General features: G+C 36.1%; 2 protein-coding genes across 2 annotated transcripts in view; one reads left to right on the top strand and one right to left on the bottom strand.

Moving 5' to 3' along the window:
* LOC138696228 (uncharacterized) overlaps nucleotides 1-12,765 on the top strand; it is a 44,829-nt gene extending 32,064 nt beyond the window's left edge. Inside the window, exons 3-4 of the mRNA XM_069820900.1 lie at nucleotides 3,862-3,954; nucleotides 11,815-12,765. Coding sequence (XP_069677001.1) covers nucleotides 3,862-3,954; nucleotides 11,815-12,155 — 434 coding nt within the window. The 3' untranslated portion in view covers nucleotides 12,156-12,765. The remainder of the gene's footprint in view (nucleotides 1-3,861; nucleotides 3,955-11,814) is intronic.
* The window catches only part of LOC138696226 (protein FAM219A), a 251,442-nt gene that overhangs the window by 91,584 nt on the left and 142,811 nt on the right, over nucleotides 1-17,047 (bottom strand). The gene's annotated exons all lie outside the window — the stretch shown is intronic.

Raw genomic sequence — 17,047 nt, forward strand, 5'->3', positions numbered from 1 at the left:
TCACAGAAACAGTCCACCTCTTTCGGTTCAATAAGATCGCAGCGAAGTAGGCGCACTAGGAAAAACCCATAATCACGATAGTACCACAAATAAGTACACAGTATTGTATATTGTAGGCCTAATATATGTTACTTTAACATTAAACCCAAAATGACATCTTCATATATCAAATATAGGCCTACAGCTTTTTTTTCTTTTATGAGCTGTAATATTTTTAGGACTAAAAAAGTTCCTAACAAACAGGGTGCTATGCTTAGACATTTCGCTACCCCGCGCTATGATCGTGCTAAACTAGCCCCTGCTATCGACTGGTTCCTTGTACAGGATTTATATCATATCATATCGCTAACACAGGTTTATGAATACGAAAAACGTTAGTTCGCTGATCATCTACCGAAAGTCCACGCTAAGAATGTCTATAAATATGGCCCTTAGAGTTTTATTGTGTTCTTAAAGAAAAGTAAAAAATATTATTTTGCAAAGAGTTCTGATAAAGCCGCGTTTCCACTATTGCAACTGCGCAGGAATAATGAGAGGCAAACAACAGTTTCCACTTAAAACGTCGTTTCCACTTTTGCAACTGCGCAGGAATAACGACAGGCAAACAACAATTGCCAGTTAGGCAGATATGCGCAAGGCGAGATGCAGGAATAAACTGTGTGCGACCAATCCTTGGACAAGTATGCGCGAGTCTGGGACCGGGAGACATTGGCAACTATCTGGTTCTTCACCAGGTGATTTCAGGTCTTCGTAGGAGCTACTGTTTTCACTCCAAACATTTGTATAAGTTCGGTGCATTCGACTAGTTTGTCGAGTATTTTTTCATAGATTATCTGTATGTGAGAGTGTGATGAACTGGTCTAATGGGAAAAGCCTAGAGTTTATGAAGAATACAGGAATTATCCTGGTCTTTGGCGAGCCTCAGAAACGAATTATAATCACCGTCAGAAAAGGGCGGGATGCCCATCAATTTTTAAGCAGAAATATATGAGCTGGAATTTACAAAAGCAGTCAACTATAAAATTAAAAGTTTGAAATGGCACTTTCATAGGCTTCACGCTGGAGCGAAAAAAAACCGAATTAATTAATTTATACATCTTGATCACACAACTTTTGACACTATATCGCTGGAATATATATAAAGTATATATTTGCCTCCACGTGTTAAATAACTAAATTACCTTGTTAACTAGTTTCAGCCTGTGAGTTATTCTCAAAACTGGGTGGTCTTTGCGCTTTCTGATTGCGTTTCCTGTGGGGGTGTGTTTATGTAGTGTAATGTGGAGTTAAAAAGTGTGTGTTCTGAAATTGAATTATGTGTTGAGGATTTGATGCGGGTGTGTTTTTGTGAGTCTGTATATTTCGTATTGTTCTAGTGTGTTTTGTTTCTGTCTGGTTTTCGGTTGGAGATGTAGAATTTCCATGTCTGTGTTTATGTTGGTGTAGGTGTAGTTGGCGTTTGTGATGTATTCTGCGTATGTGGAAGTGTTTTGTAATTTGATTATGGCTGTCATGTGTTTTTGTAACGTGTTTGAAATGATCTGCCTGTCTGTCTGTATATACCTGTCTCATTGTTCATTTATTTACTTATTTACGTATTTATTTCTTTATTTATTCACTTAATTATTTATTCACATATTTATTTTTTCATTTATATATATATATATTCCCTTATGTATTTATTGGATCACTTATTTATTTATTCATGCATTTATTCACTTATTCATTCGCTTGTTTATTTAGTCTTTTATATGTTTATTTATTTATTTATTTATCCACTTATTCAGTCAGTTATTCACTCAATTACTTATTCACTCAATTATTCATTCACTTACATATTCAGTCACCAATTCATTCATTCATTTTTAATTTCACTTGAAGCAAGTAAAGAGATAGGTTTGGAAGTATAAATCTCGAAAAGACAATGTATAAGATTAGGTCTCGTGACCAGAACATTCCACGAAATAATAATATAAAAATTGAAAATGTATCCTTCTAAAAGGTGAAAAAGTTCAAATATCTTGGAGCTAGAGTAACAAATATAAATGACACTCCAGAGGAAATTAATCGCAGAATAAATATGGGAAATGTCAGAAATTATTCGGTTGAGAAGCTTTTGTCATCCAGTCTGCTTTCAAAAAAGCTGAAAGTTGGAATTTAAGAACTAGTTATGTTACTGGTTCTTCTGTATGGTTGTTAAACTTGGACTCTCACTTCGAGAGAGGAACAGAGATCTAGGGTGTTTGAGAATAAGGTGTCTTATGAAAATATTTGGGGCTAAGAGGGATGAAGGTACAGGAGAATGGAGAAAGTTACACAACGCAGAACTGCACGTATTTTATTCTTTACCTGATATAATTAGGAACATTAAATCCAGATGTTTGAGATGGGCAGGGCATGTAGCACGTAAGGGCGAATCTAGAAATGCATATAGAGGGGAAAAGACTTTTGGGGAGGCCGAGACGTAGATGGGAGGATAATATTAAAATGGATTTGAGGGAGGTGGAGACTGGATAATCTTGCACAGGATAGAGATCGATGGCGGGGTTATGTGAGGGCGGTAATGAACCTCCAGGTTTCTTAAAAGCCATTTGTAAGTAAGTAATGGTTTATTTGCCCTTCTGTCCCTACCGTTACGTATTATAGCCTACTCTGTCCCGATAATCCAATTAATCATACATAATTTTAACCAGATAATTATTGGGCTCCTTCTGAAAAAAAAAGGAGCTTGACTGCAGAAAAAAGACTTTTATTCTATTGTCTTATTTATTTTTGTTTATTGTTATGTTTCAAAATAAATTAATTTAGTAACATAAATTTAAAAATTTTCCTTTTACTTGAGTTTAGAGAGCCTTCACAATCGTCGGGAAAATTTCTTTTATAGCGTGAAATAGTAGGACCTGACAATTTGAAAGTGAATCTTAAATTTCGAACGCTGTCACTAGTGGCTGAAAACCTTACACACATGGCCTGTGTGGTTATTGCTGAAACTGCTTCACGTAAAAAAATTCTTCCTGGTCCAATTAGTTGTAATTTAATTTCAAAATCTGATCTTGACATCCGCGTAATTAAAAAAAAAAGTGATATTTCGGCCAGCTCACTTCCTCAATCACGATTCTAGTTTCAGCCCTTCCATTGTGATATTTGGTTATCCAAGATGAATATGTGCGCAAATAGAAATGAGATGTGCGCAAGAAAATCTGCAGTTTTAACTGGCAACTGTTGTTTGCCTCTCATTATTCCTGCGCAGCTGCAGTAGTGGAAACATGCCTCAAGAGTCGTGCCTGCAACATAATGACAGGTGGATTTTACATAAGGTTTCTTTATTGTCGCCTTTTCGAATTTATATTAAGTAATTTATTCCAGCTTGTCTTTAGAATTTCAGAGAAATTTTTAGCCCAGCAGGCAGCGACATTATAAATCGCGTGGGAAATACTAATACTGTAATTTTATTACTTCCGATACGTTTAAAGTTGTCGTCATTTTCAATTCAACAAATAACTTCCAGGTTTCTTGCATGTTTAAAGACGTCCGCTTGACAGACTTCTTAACATCTGTGATGTACCCAGTCCCAGTGCCTGAACTGGACTGGCATCATCATTGTTTACTAAAACACGATACGCTTACAACCATTCACAGAACTGGAGTCGGACTGTAGTCAAATATCCGTGTAAACGTATTTACAACAAAATATTCATTTATAAGCACAATCACACATAAATTGGAGAAAAAGAGGCGAAATAAAAAGGTGTTTGTTACAGAATGTGATATGGGACGTGCATTTTACACAAAAATTTGGACTCCAGCTTTCACATAATACAATACGATATATTGATTATTGCAATACTCTTTGATTTGCAGCATGTATGAACCTCACTTACGACCCGTATGAATTTGCTGTGACCTCCAACATGCTGATGGATGACAACTCGATGTTTATGAACACATTTTCAGGTAAGAACACAATTATTTAAGACCGCATGGAAAAAAAATTACCAAAGTACACTTTTGCTGAAATTGAGTGAGAACTGCCACGTATTATTTCTTGTGTTATACAGGATCCGGGGTAAAAGTGAACATAAATAACAGCATATAATGCGATAATTTTGTAACGTAAAGCACTATCGATAGAAAATTTCTCCGAAATTTGTTTTATCACATTTGCAAACGAAATGAGGACAACTTATGCATCAGTCGTTTCCATGTCAATCGTGATGTGGGCGCTACAGCGTAAAGTGCAGTGCGTGCTATGGTTTGCGGAAATCAATCATTGTCAGTCGTGATGTGGACGCTACAGCGTAAATTGCAGTGCGTGCTCTGGTTTGCGGGAATTAATCATCTATGCACACATATTCGGCGGCGTGCACTAAAGGAATGCAATGTGGATCCCCTCACGCGCAAAGCCATTTACGAGTGGAGTAGAATTCTGCGAGAGACTGGAAGTTTGATTTCAAAAACAGGGAAACATGTTAAAAAGCATGTGACTGAAAGACTGTGGATCAACTGCGTAAGTCATTCGTTAAAGTCCACATAAGTCAATTACACAGAGTAGTAAGGAACTGCAAGTTCCTCATTCAACAGTTCACGACATTCTTCACAAGCGTTTCCGTTTGCACGATTAAAAACTCTAACTCAATCATCTTAAACCAGACGATTGCCGCAAAAGAGCTGGTTTCGGTGCTGAGATGATTCGTCATGTCGATGAAAATCAGCACGCACTGCACTTTACGCTGTGGCATCTATGTCTCGACTGACAAGAAAACGACTGTTGCATAACCTGTCCTCATTCCGTTTCTGCGCTTTCGCGGCAGGTGACGCAACAATCACCTTGTAAGTGTGGTACAACAAAAATCGGAGAGATTTACAAAATTACAATGTATAATTTTCGCATTATACACTGTTATTTATCTGTAGTCTACTTTTAGACCGGACATTCTATATAGCTAATAGCTTATACGAATATCTAAATTATTTTGAAAAATGTATTGTTTGAAAAATAAAACGAAGCCCTGCGCTACAATGAAATGGTTCTGAGACTGGGTCCATTGCCGTTATTTTGTTTTCTCATTATGCGAGGCACTAAAAGGAATTAGGCTACTGCAATTCTGCATAAAAAAAAAAAAGAAATTGAGACTTTCACGAAACGAATACACGCTTTCCAGATACCGAAAGAGCCACCGGCGTGGCTCAGTCGGTTAAGGCGCTTTCTTACCGGTCTGAAGTTGCGCTTGGGCGCGCGTTCGATCCCCGCTTGGGTTGATTATCTGGTTGGGTTTTTTCCGAGGTTTTCCTCAACCGTAAGGTGAATGCCAGGTAATCTGTGACGAATCCTCGGCATCATCTCGCCAAATACCATCTCGCTATCATCAATCTCATCGACGCTAAATAACCTCGTAGTTGATACAGCGTCGTTAAATAACCAACTTTAAAAAAATGAAAAAAAAAAAAAAAAGATACCAAAAACTGATTTTAGGTATGATGTCTATCGCTACTTATGTTATAATCACAGATCGAAATAGAAGGAAGATGTAGGGAGCGCTATAATTAGTTCTCTCGTCGCTGGTAGGTATAAGAGTTTATCTATAAAAATAGATATCAACCAAGAAGTAAAATGTTCCGAGAGGGGAAACATGGGAGTAAGAGCGCCGAGATATGGAAGTGAGAATGTCGATTTCTCCTCTTTTATATTGCTTTGCAATACGTACAGGTCACCTCAAATATTTTATTACGATCTATGCATGAGAACCTGAGTAACTCTGAAAATAGTCACTCTGCTTGCTCAGACTACCGTACTACTCTCTGACAAAAGATTGCGATAAAGACTACATTTATGACCTGAAAAACAAAAGACAAAAAAATGCACGCGGACAGAGATATATACTAGCAGACACACAACTGCTAACATTTTGCACTGGTGTACACTTTTGAGTAGGGTTGCGACAAGTGTGGGGATTGCGCATGCGCGGTCAAACGTCTTCAAGTCATTGTAAGTACCTGTATGAACCTGATAGCTTTTCGTAATGCTGAAAGCTACAAATGTGACGTTGCAACAATGACCACCACACAACAGCTGACAATACTTTCTCACCAATTCTGAGGCTTGAATATTTAATGCTACGCCTGTACGCAAAGGATTCCCACTCCGTAAGTTGTCCAATTCACAGGAGCGGTAGAAAGTATTTATAACACTAACACACAGATTATGTACGTGGTAATTAGGACTGAGAAGTATTTCAAATAAATGTTTTAAAATGCGTAATTATAAATAAGCTACATTTATATTTTGTAATTTATTTGAAAGAAATTTCGACATTATTTCATATTTGTTGTTTAAATAGATACAAAAAACTTAAGCATTTCGTATTTAAAATACTCAAACTACATTTCTTTTTTTAGTTTTGACTATGCCATTTAAAGTTTCTCACTCTAGCTACAAAAGAAATTGGATGAAGAATATACGTACGTATGTGTAAACTCAGCTGGCAGTTCTCTGCTGCATCTTTGATCAGTTCAGATGACGAAGACGACGAAAGCAATTTTATGTTTGCAACTCAACCACAAGTACTACAGACATTGAAAATTGTCTACTGTCGAGTATGAGCTAATAAAATGTTTTAATAACAAAGGGAAAATTCACCTCAGTTTAGACGATTATTCAGTAGTGAATTTAGTGAAACACTCCTTTATAAAATATTGCCTTTATACGCAGAAGTTAAAGTTGGTATCTCGGGGGACAACTTCGCTTTTTTTACCTATATTTCTTCTGGAAAACGGTTTCAGTAACAGGTCGCTTATTATACAAAACTCTTCACTTTCCATAATAAGAAGGGAAAGGAAACTTGACTACGCGCTGCTTAGGTAATCTGTTGGCCACCGCACGTCACTGACTAGAAACATGACTACTATGATGATGATTAGTTTATGATAATAATAATAATAATAATAATAATACTTACGAAAAAAGCGCTTAACTCACAATTCACAACTTAGACAGAATGTACACTTCAAACCACGTACTATACATAACTGCTGTGCCGATTCCGCAAGCATTTATCACAATATGTCCGTGTAAACACCTAAAGCCACGTTTCCATTATTGCAACTGCGCAGGAATAATGAGAGGCAAACAACAGTTGCCAGTTAAAACTGCAGATTCTCTTGCGCACATCTCGTTTCTCTTTGCGCACATATTCATTTTGGATAAGTAAATATCACAAAGAAAGAGATGAAAGTAGAATCATGATTGAGGAAGCGAGCTGGCCGAAATATCACTTGTTTTTTAATTACGCGGATGTCAAGATCAGATTTTGAAATTAAATTACAATTGATTGGACCAGGAAGAATTTTTTTTTCGTGGAGCAGTTTCAGCAATTACCACAATGACCTTTCAGCACTGGTGACAGCGTTCCAAATTTAAGATTCACTTTCTAATTGTCAGGTCCTACTATTTCACGCTATAAATGAAATTTTCCCGACGATTGTGAAGACTCTAAACTCAAGTAAAAGTAAGATTTTAAAATTACTATTACGTTACTAAATTAATTTCTTGTGAAACATACCAATAAACAAAAATAAATAAGACAATAGAATAAAAGTCTTTTTTTCTGCAATCAAGCTCCTTTTTTTTTTTTTTTTTTTTTTTCAGAAGGAGCCCAATAATTATCTGGTTAAAATTATGTATGATTAATTGGATTATCGAGACAGAGTATAATACGTAACGGTAGGGACAGGAGAGCAAATATACCATTACTTACTTACAAATGGCTTTTAAGGAACCTGGAGGTTCATTGCCGCCCTCATATACGTAAGCCTGCCATCGATCTCTATCCTGTGCAATATTAATCCAGTCTCTATCATCATATTCCACCTCCCTCAAATCCAGTTTAATATTATCCTCCCATCTACGTCTCGGCCTCCCCAAAGTCTTTTTCCCTATATATGCATTTCTAGATTCGCCCATAAGTGCTACATGCCCTGCCCATCTCAAACGTCTGGATTTAATGTTCCTAATTATGACAGGTGAAGAATAAAATGAGTGCAGTTCTGCGTTGTGTAACTTTCTCCATTCTCTTGTAACTTCATCCCTCTTAACACCAAATATTTTCCTAAGAACATTATTCTCAAACACCCTTAATCTCGGTTCCTCTCTCGAAATGAGAGTCCAAGTTTCACAACCATACAGAACAACCGGTAACATAACTATTTTTTAAATTCTAACTTTCAGATTTTTTGAAAGCAGACTGGATGACAAGAGCTTCTCAACCGAATAATTTCTGACATTTCCCATATTTATTCTGTGTTTAATTTCCTCTGGAGTGTCATTTATATTTGTTACTCTTGCTCCAAGATATTTGAATTTTTTCACCTTTTCGAAGGATACATTTTCAATTTTTATATTTCTATTTCGTAGAATATTCTGGTCACGAAACATAATCTTATACATTGTCTTTTATAGATTTACTTTCAAACCTGTCTCTGTACTTGCTTCAAGTGAAATTAAAAATGAATGAATGAATAAGTGAGTGAATACGTAAGTGAATGAACAAGTGAGTGAATAAGTAATTGAGTGAATATCTGAGTAAAAAAGTGGATAAATAAATAAATAAATGGTTAAGTAAACAAGCGAATGAATAAATTAATAAATGCATGAATAAGTAAATAAGTGGATAATTAAGTGATTAAATAAATGAATAAATAAACAAGTGATCAAATAAATACGTAAGGGAATATATATATATATATGAAAAATAAATACGTGAATAAATAAATAATTAAGTGAATAATTAATAATAAATACGTAAACAAGTACATAAATTAACAATCAGACAGGTGTACACAGACAGACAGGCAGATCATTTCAAACAAGTTACAAAGAACACATCACAGCCATAATCAAATAACAAAACACTTCCACATACGCAGAATACATCACAAACGCCAATCACACCTACACCAACATAAACACAGGCATGGAAATTCTACATCTCCAACCGGAAACTAGACAGAAACTAAACACACTAGAACAATACGAAATATACAGACACACAAAAACACACCCGCATCAAATCCTAAACACATAACTCAATTTCAGAAAACACACACTTTTTGACTCCACATTACACTACATAAACACACCCCCCCACAGGAAACGTAATCAGAAAGCGCAAAGACCACTCAGTTCTGAGGATAACTCTCAGGCTGAAATTAGTCAACAACGGTTACTTAGTTATTTAAGACGTGGAGGCAAATATATACTTTATATATATTCCAACGATATAGTGTCAAAAGTTGTGTGATCAAGATGTATAAATTAATTAATTCGGTTCTTTTCGCTCCAGCGTGAAGCCTATGAAAGTGGCATTTGAAACTTTTAATTTTATAGTTGACTGCTTTTGTAAATTCCAGCTCATACATTTCTGCTAAACATTGATGGGCACCCTCCCCCCCTTTTCTGACGGTCCTTATAATTCGGTTCTGAGGCTCGCCAAAGACCAGGATAATTCCTGTATTCTTCAGTAAACTCTACGCTTCTTCCATTAGACCAATTCATCACACTCTAACATACTGATAATCTATGAAAAAATACTCGACAAACTAGTCGAATGCACCGAACCTATACAAATGTTTGGAGTGAAAACAGCAGCTCCTACGAAGACCTGAAATCACCTGGTGAAGAAGCAGATAGTTGCCATTGTCTCCCGGTCCCAGAGCGGAAGACTCGCGCATACTTTTCCAAGGATTTGGCGCACACAGTTTATTCCTGCATCTCGCCTTGCGCATATCTACCTAACTGGCAACTGTTGTTTGCCTGTCGTTATTCCTGCGCAGTTGCAAAAGTGGAAACGACGTTTTAAGTGGAAACTGTTGTTTGCCTCTCATTATTCCTGCGCAGTTGCAATAGTGGAAACGCGGCTTTAGAATAACGTAATGTGTGCGCACGTGATAGCCGCTGCAAACTTCCGTACAAGGAAGCGGTCGAGTTCCCGCAACCATCGTAAAGTTTTACTGACTGCCTAGCTGTCAACCAACACCTACAGCAATCATCAGTGCTGGAGTTTACACGTTAAGATGATTATTGGCACCTTTGTTCTCAAATAAAATAAATATATTGCCAGTCAAAACTTTCTCTTTTATTATCTTTGCATGGAGCTTATATGCGACGGTTGATCCCTATGCTGTAGTTCTGACCACTTGCAAAAAGAAATAATTTTACATAATTTTTCCAGATAGTCCCCAGTAGGTGACAAATTTCTTCCACCATTTCCACAACTTCCTGGAAGAAGGCAACTCTCTACAAACCACTGATTTACGGACTGTCTGACTTCATTATTGGATGAAAATTTCTTCCCACGCAGGTGTTCTTTGAGTTTTGGGAATAGCCTAAAGTTTCTGGGTGCCAGATCTGGTGGATGGTCCAGCAATTCAAATCCTGCCGTTGAAATTGCAGCCATTGCAACTAAGGACTTGTGACTTGGAGCATTCTCTTGGTGCAAAAGGACCTTAAGCCTCAACTTGTTACGACGTTTCTCCTTGATAGCATTCCGTAATTTTAAAATTAAATTTGCATAATAAGGACCTGTTATTGTAGGTCCTTTCTGCAAATAGTCTGTCAAAACAACACCTTGGGCATTCCAAAAAACAGAGAGCAAAACCTTGCCTGCTGATGGCTGCACCTTGAATTTTTTAGGGTTCGAACTCTTATGTTTCCACTCCATACTTTGAATTTTGGTTTCAGGATCATAGTTTTATTTTATTTATATTTTTTTTAGTTTGTTATTTAACGACGCTGTATCAACTAAAGGTTATTTAGCGTCGATGAGATTGGGGATAGCGAGATGATATTTGGCGTGATGAGACCGAGGATTCGCCATAGATTGCATTCATATTACGGTTGGGGAAAACCTCGGAAAAACCCAACCAGGTAATCAGCCCAAGCGGGAATCGAACCCGCGCCCGAACGCAACTTCAGACCGGCAGGCAAGCGCCTTAACCGACTGAGCCACGCCGGTGGCTAGGATCATAGTGGTGAACCTATGTCTCATTCACAGTCACATATCGTTCAAGATTTTTTTTCTCTAAAATTAGTTAAATGCTCCTCGCAGAACACTGCTCTTTTTCGTTTTTGAGTCGGCGTCAACATTCGAGGCACCCACCTTACAGTTATTTTTTTCATGCTCAATAAAATTCGTTTACCAAATTTTTGGGCACATTATGATATGAGAAGCCTGCTTCCTCTATTAAATCCCTGAGGTGAATCGTCGATCTTTCAGCACTAAATCATGTACTTTATTGATGTTTTATAGTATTGTAACAGTTCTCGAAGGGCCGCCACCATGTTCATCTTCACACGATGTTCTCCCACATTTATGTATTCGACACCACCTTTTTACTACACTATAAGATACAATAGGTTCTCCCAAGGTACCTGTCATCTTCTGGTGAATTTGAGATGGAGACATTCCCTTGTTTTGTAGGTATTTAATCACATCTCTTTGCTCGACAGACTAAATTTTTCTAATGACGCAGAATCCCCGACCACTCGAACACTGCTACAAACCAATGCGGACATGTACAGACTTTGAACTTGGCAAGTAGCCATAGCAAATTTCAGTCATTTGTATGCCACAAAATAGAAATTTTAGTTCAGCTAGAAATAGGTCAAGGCTACAGCATAGGAGCACCCTCGTAAATATCCCATTAATCAGGAGACTTCTTCTAAAGAGACGAGCTCAGGCGTATATTTTAAATATATGTACTGTACAAATTTTCTTCCTGACATTGTAACATTGAAAATACTTCACGTCTGTTCTTCAGGTAAGAACCCACCCGCAGCCTGCATGCCGGTGCCTCTGCCTTACCTTCCAATGCTAATACATATGTGCGTGCGAATCTTCAATATCTTCACGCCGGGCACCAACCTGCATCTGTGCGTGGACTTCGAAGGACGTGTGGCCAACAAACCAGTTGTAATCCTCCACTTTGACTGCATGCGCTTGGGTGCCGATGGCTTCGCACTCGTCAAACCAGAAGACAACGGCGGTTTGGACTTCTCCACTCCAACCAGTGAAACAGACGACGAGTATGACGAGGTCTTTGAGGATAAAAGTGGGTCAAACGCCACGTCTACCGATATTCACGGAAGAGACTTAATCTGAACAATGCTTTGTCTTGTTCTCTCTCAAAGTATTCAGTCAGTATGTATCCAAGGGTGATACGAGAATTAATTTCTATCCCTTATACTACTGACAGAATACGGTCACTAATCGCGATTATTGACCTAATCGCAATCGTGCCAGTTGCAAAAAAAAAAACAATAAAAAAAAGGAAAAACAATGAACAAATATCGAAAGGAAGTATGAACTTCAGATGTTGTCCAGGAGGAAAACAAATATAAAAATATGAACATAGAGAACATTGTTTCCTCTATGGTAATTCAACTGTTGACCACATGGGACCAAGCGTGACCTATTGTATCCACACAATTTCGGTAATAGGGATAATCGCGATTAGCGACTGTAGTCTGTCAGTAATATTACCGAGTGATAATTTTCTAATAAACTACAGTCAAAAGAAACCGGTGCAACATTCTAATAATTCTACAAGAAAACAGTCTGAAGGTTTCAAACAATTTTATAAATCAAATCTCTCTTTTTTACTGCCGGTACCTATATTTTTAAATAATGTTATGTCGTTGTCTATATCATTACGTGCTCTTATAACACTGTCGTGTATATAGCGGCAATAAAAAACATTGGTGCAATGGAAGCAGTTTTTATATATGTATAATACAAAACCCTCACCATACTTTTTCTGTACACTAATTTACAATGAAATTTTGATTCAGACAAATTTGTGGCTTATCACTAGACATCGGATTTTTAGGCACTAAAAATGGCAGTTTTAGGCGCCTAAAATAAGCTCAAAATTTGTAAAATTAGGCTCTATTTTAATGAAAATAGGCATTTTAGGCACATCAAGGTATCATATTTATTTCTTTCACTAAATTTTTTAGTTATACACTAAAATAAGCACAAAAAAGTATGTTTAAACATTAAAAAAGAATACTATATTATATTTATAAACAGAGCTGCACAAATTTAATATACTGAAACTAATGAAATAATGATTATTGATATCAAGATTACTCATTTTAAGTTATTGAAATTCAGTTCCATGCTCAGACTTTATTATAATCAGGGAACGGATTTATATGGACTAAAAATATATGAAATATGTAAATATATATGTAGTTATTTTTACCAAAATATGGAATTAAATATGGATTTTTACCAAAATATGGAATTAAATATGGACTTAAAATTATAAAAAAATGACTATGTACGTTAAATATTGGTACATTTTAATCAAACTAAACAAAAAATATAATGGACGTACCTTATCTTCCAATGTAGTTTCAACAAAACACAATTTTTATTGTCTGTTACCATAACAATAGGTTACAAACATTTCTTTCAAGTGCTGAAAAGTGAATCTTCTTCTATTGTCTCTGAGGATAGATTTATACTGACTAAAAGAGCGTTCGACGTCACAAGAAGTAACTGGTACATAATTCAATTTCACAATGTCTGCTGGGGATAAGTCCAAGTTAATCTTCACTGTTGATTCACCACTCATCACAGCAACAACCTTTTGTAGTTCTTCATATCCAGGGTTTTTTGAAAGTACAGTGTCCACCTTAGCTCTTACTGCATCTGCAACTTTACCTCTACCACGATTCAGTTGTTCCACAGTACTATTTATAATTTCAAAACTTTCAGATAGTGAAAGGTGCCTATTTTGGAGACTTTTGAGCGTTTTTATGATGCATGAAAATGTATGCTGAATGTGAGCTAAGTCATTCTTCACACTTATGTCACAGGTAACTGTTTTCGCAGTATCAATTGAGACTGCATCTTCAGAGTCCAATGCAAGGAGAACATTGTTAATAGAGTCTATATGTTCGGCATAATATTCAACTGCTTCTAGCCATGTACCCCATCTAGTTAAAATTGGCTTTGGTGGCAATGGAATTTCAGGGTACATTTCTTTCAACACGTTAACTCTACTGGGAGCTTTGAGAAATACTTTTTTCACTGATGAAATCAACAAATCTACTTTAGGGAAATTGTCTCTGACCACTTCTGCCACACGATGAAATGCATGCGCCACACAAGTAAAATGAGTCAATTTAGGATATACAACAGATAATGCTTGTCCAGCTTTGACCATATAAGGGGCAGCATCGCTAATAAAGAATAACACATTATCGTACATAATACCCTTTGGCCACAGGATACCCATAGCTTCGTTGAACAGTTTAACTATAGTTTTGTTATTGCACTTTTCTAGAACATCACAATGTAAAAGAATTCGTTCAGAATATTGTTCACTTAACAAACCGATAACTACATTACCAACAAGTCTACCTTCTTTGTCGGGAGTCTCATCAATGGAAACCCAAATTGAACTATCTTTAATTTCATCTCTTATCTTCTGTATTGTCTCATCGTAGATGGATGGAGCATACGTCTTCCTAAGTGTTGACTCATCCGGGATTGTATGTTGAGTATATTTTTCAAGGAATTCCCTGAAGACCTTATTCTTTAGTTTGTAGAGAGGAATATCAGCAGAGATGAGAGAACGGCACAGGTCGATGTTAAACTCAGATCTTACATTCGATGTTGTTGGTTGTGTTAAAAACAATTGTCTCTGCTTGGAATTTAGTTGTTTGTTGACCTGATGTTTACTAGTTGTAATGTGTTGTTGCACCAGGAACTTTTGTGTAGATGATACTGCACACTGACACAAATTACAAAATAATATTTTATTGTCAGTTGATAAACCATCTTCTTTAAATTCTGAAATGTAACTTGTTAGTTTTGATTTTAAATTGACTGAATGACGTACTTTTGGCATATTTACCGTCTTTATAGTATGATTTACAAAACTGAACCTATGTGTACTCTGACTGGCATTTAACTGTTGAGCTGCACAACTGAAGTCTGTTAAAAATTTTAAATTAAATTAATACAGTTTTGTAACTTACTTTCCCATTGTTGATAGGACTGCTAATTTTCAAATAACTCTGATGTTAAAGGGATTACTGAACATGTGTTTAAATCTCTATTGTTGAAATGTATTTTTAAAAGTTAATGGAATTTTGTTTTGTTTTATTGTTAAACCTAATATAATATGGACTGTTTTATATGAAATATGGAAAATATATGGAAATTAACGAAAATATGTACTAAACTCTAAAATATGGAAAAATATGGAAAATAAAAGTAGGATTTTTCAACCCTACACATTGTGAAACATAAAGATAATGCAAAATATAAATTATATTAGCTTTATAAGTAAATATGTATTTACATATAAATCCTTTCCCTGATTATAATTATCTGCACAGTACACCACCAGAATTTTTTCTAAATTCTCCACAGTTAACCTTTGCCTTTTGTCACTGAGAATCATTTTGAAAGCAGAAAAACTTCTTTCAACCGAAACTGATGTGAGAGGCGCAAATTTTAAATTAGGTACAATAGAAACATCAATACTTACTGGAACATTTACACTTTCCCCCGATATCACTCTTGATACTTTTTCCAACAATGAAAATCCTACATTCTTATTTAATACGTTGACCCAACTTATTTTTTACTTTTTTCCCAGTTTCGCCCAAAGCAGAATGTATGTTCACTTGAGCTTCCTTTACTATTGCTATTTGGCTACAAAGAGATTGTTTTTCACGTTCTAATTGTTCAATGCTTGCAGGTATGAAAGAAAAGTTTGATGTTATGTAGGCAATATCGTTTTTCACTCGTGAGTCATTCAGAAAATCTTTCACTGCTTTCACACACGCTGCACTATCAGTTTCAGGTAATTTATCAATAACTGTGACCACTTCTTTAAAATACTTAGAATAATACACCACTGACTGAATCCAGGTTCCCCATCGTGTAACAACCGGCTGAGGTGGGAGTGGGATATCTGGAAAGTTCTCTCTGAATATTGAAATCCTGGATGGGGCTTTACAAAAACATTTTTTTGTGTTAGAAATAAACGAATTGACAAGAGGAAATTCATTCCGGATTGTTTCAGAAACCCTGTGAAGGCCATGTGCTAGACAGGTTACATGCGTGAGGTTAGCATAAAATGTTTTAAGAAGTGGAGCTGCAGCAACCATGTATGAGGCAGCATCAGTACAAAACAACAGAACTTTAGAATCGTCTATATTACCTGAGTATAAAGACTGTAGGCCTTTATTTACAAAATAAGCAATGGCTTGGCTATTCACTTTCGAAAGTTCCTTAACACATACGAGGTGTGGAATCGAAGGTCAATCAGGACTAAGTTTTCCTACTACCATATTTGCTATATACCTATTCATAGGATCTGAGGTTTCATCCACAGAGACCCATATGTAAGAATCACCTATATCCTCCCGAATGGAAGCTAAAGTTTCATTGTATATTCTGTCTAAGTAATTTTTTCTTAGGGTCGACTCAGATGGGATATTTTGTTTGCAGTATTTTTGTAAAAACTGTCTTAAAACCGGATTTTCAATTGCATTCCAGGGAATGTTAGCAGCAACAAACGCTCTGGTTAAATCAGCATAGAAATTGCTGCTGAGATTGGATGAAGTAGGCTGTGTTAGTAAAGTTTGTTGCAGTTGATTTTTCTGCTGAGCTTTAGCCTTATGAGCCGCTCCTTGCACATGCTGCTTTAGGTGGCACTTCTTTTCTTGCGAAATCTAAAAATGTAAAGTAAACTGAATTAAAATAAAATCCTATTTGTTGTATTGCCGTATTTCTATCACAAAGTTAGTGGGTTCGAACAATCAAAATTTTAATGACCTGCAAATACTTTAACTATCGGAATTTAAAAGGTTAAAGTGTAGTGGTCTTAAAAAGAATTATACCTCAGGATAGCTCAGTCAATGTATAAATATTATAGGCCTACTCATTAAAATTAATAGAATTTATATATTTCAACTATTGTTACATACCTGTTTGCTACAAATATTGCAGAATATTATTTTTCCATC

This window comes from Periplaneta americana, chromosome 3, assembly GCF_040183065.1.
Source record: "Periplaneta americana isolate PAMFEO1 chromosome 3, P.americana_PAMFEO1_priV1, whole genome shotgun sequence".
NCBI lineage: Eukaryota > Metazoa > Arthropoda > Insecta > Blattodea > Blattidae > Periplaneta > Periplaneta americana.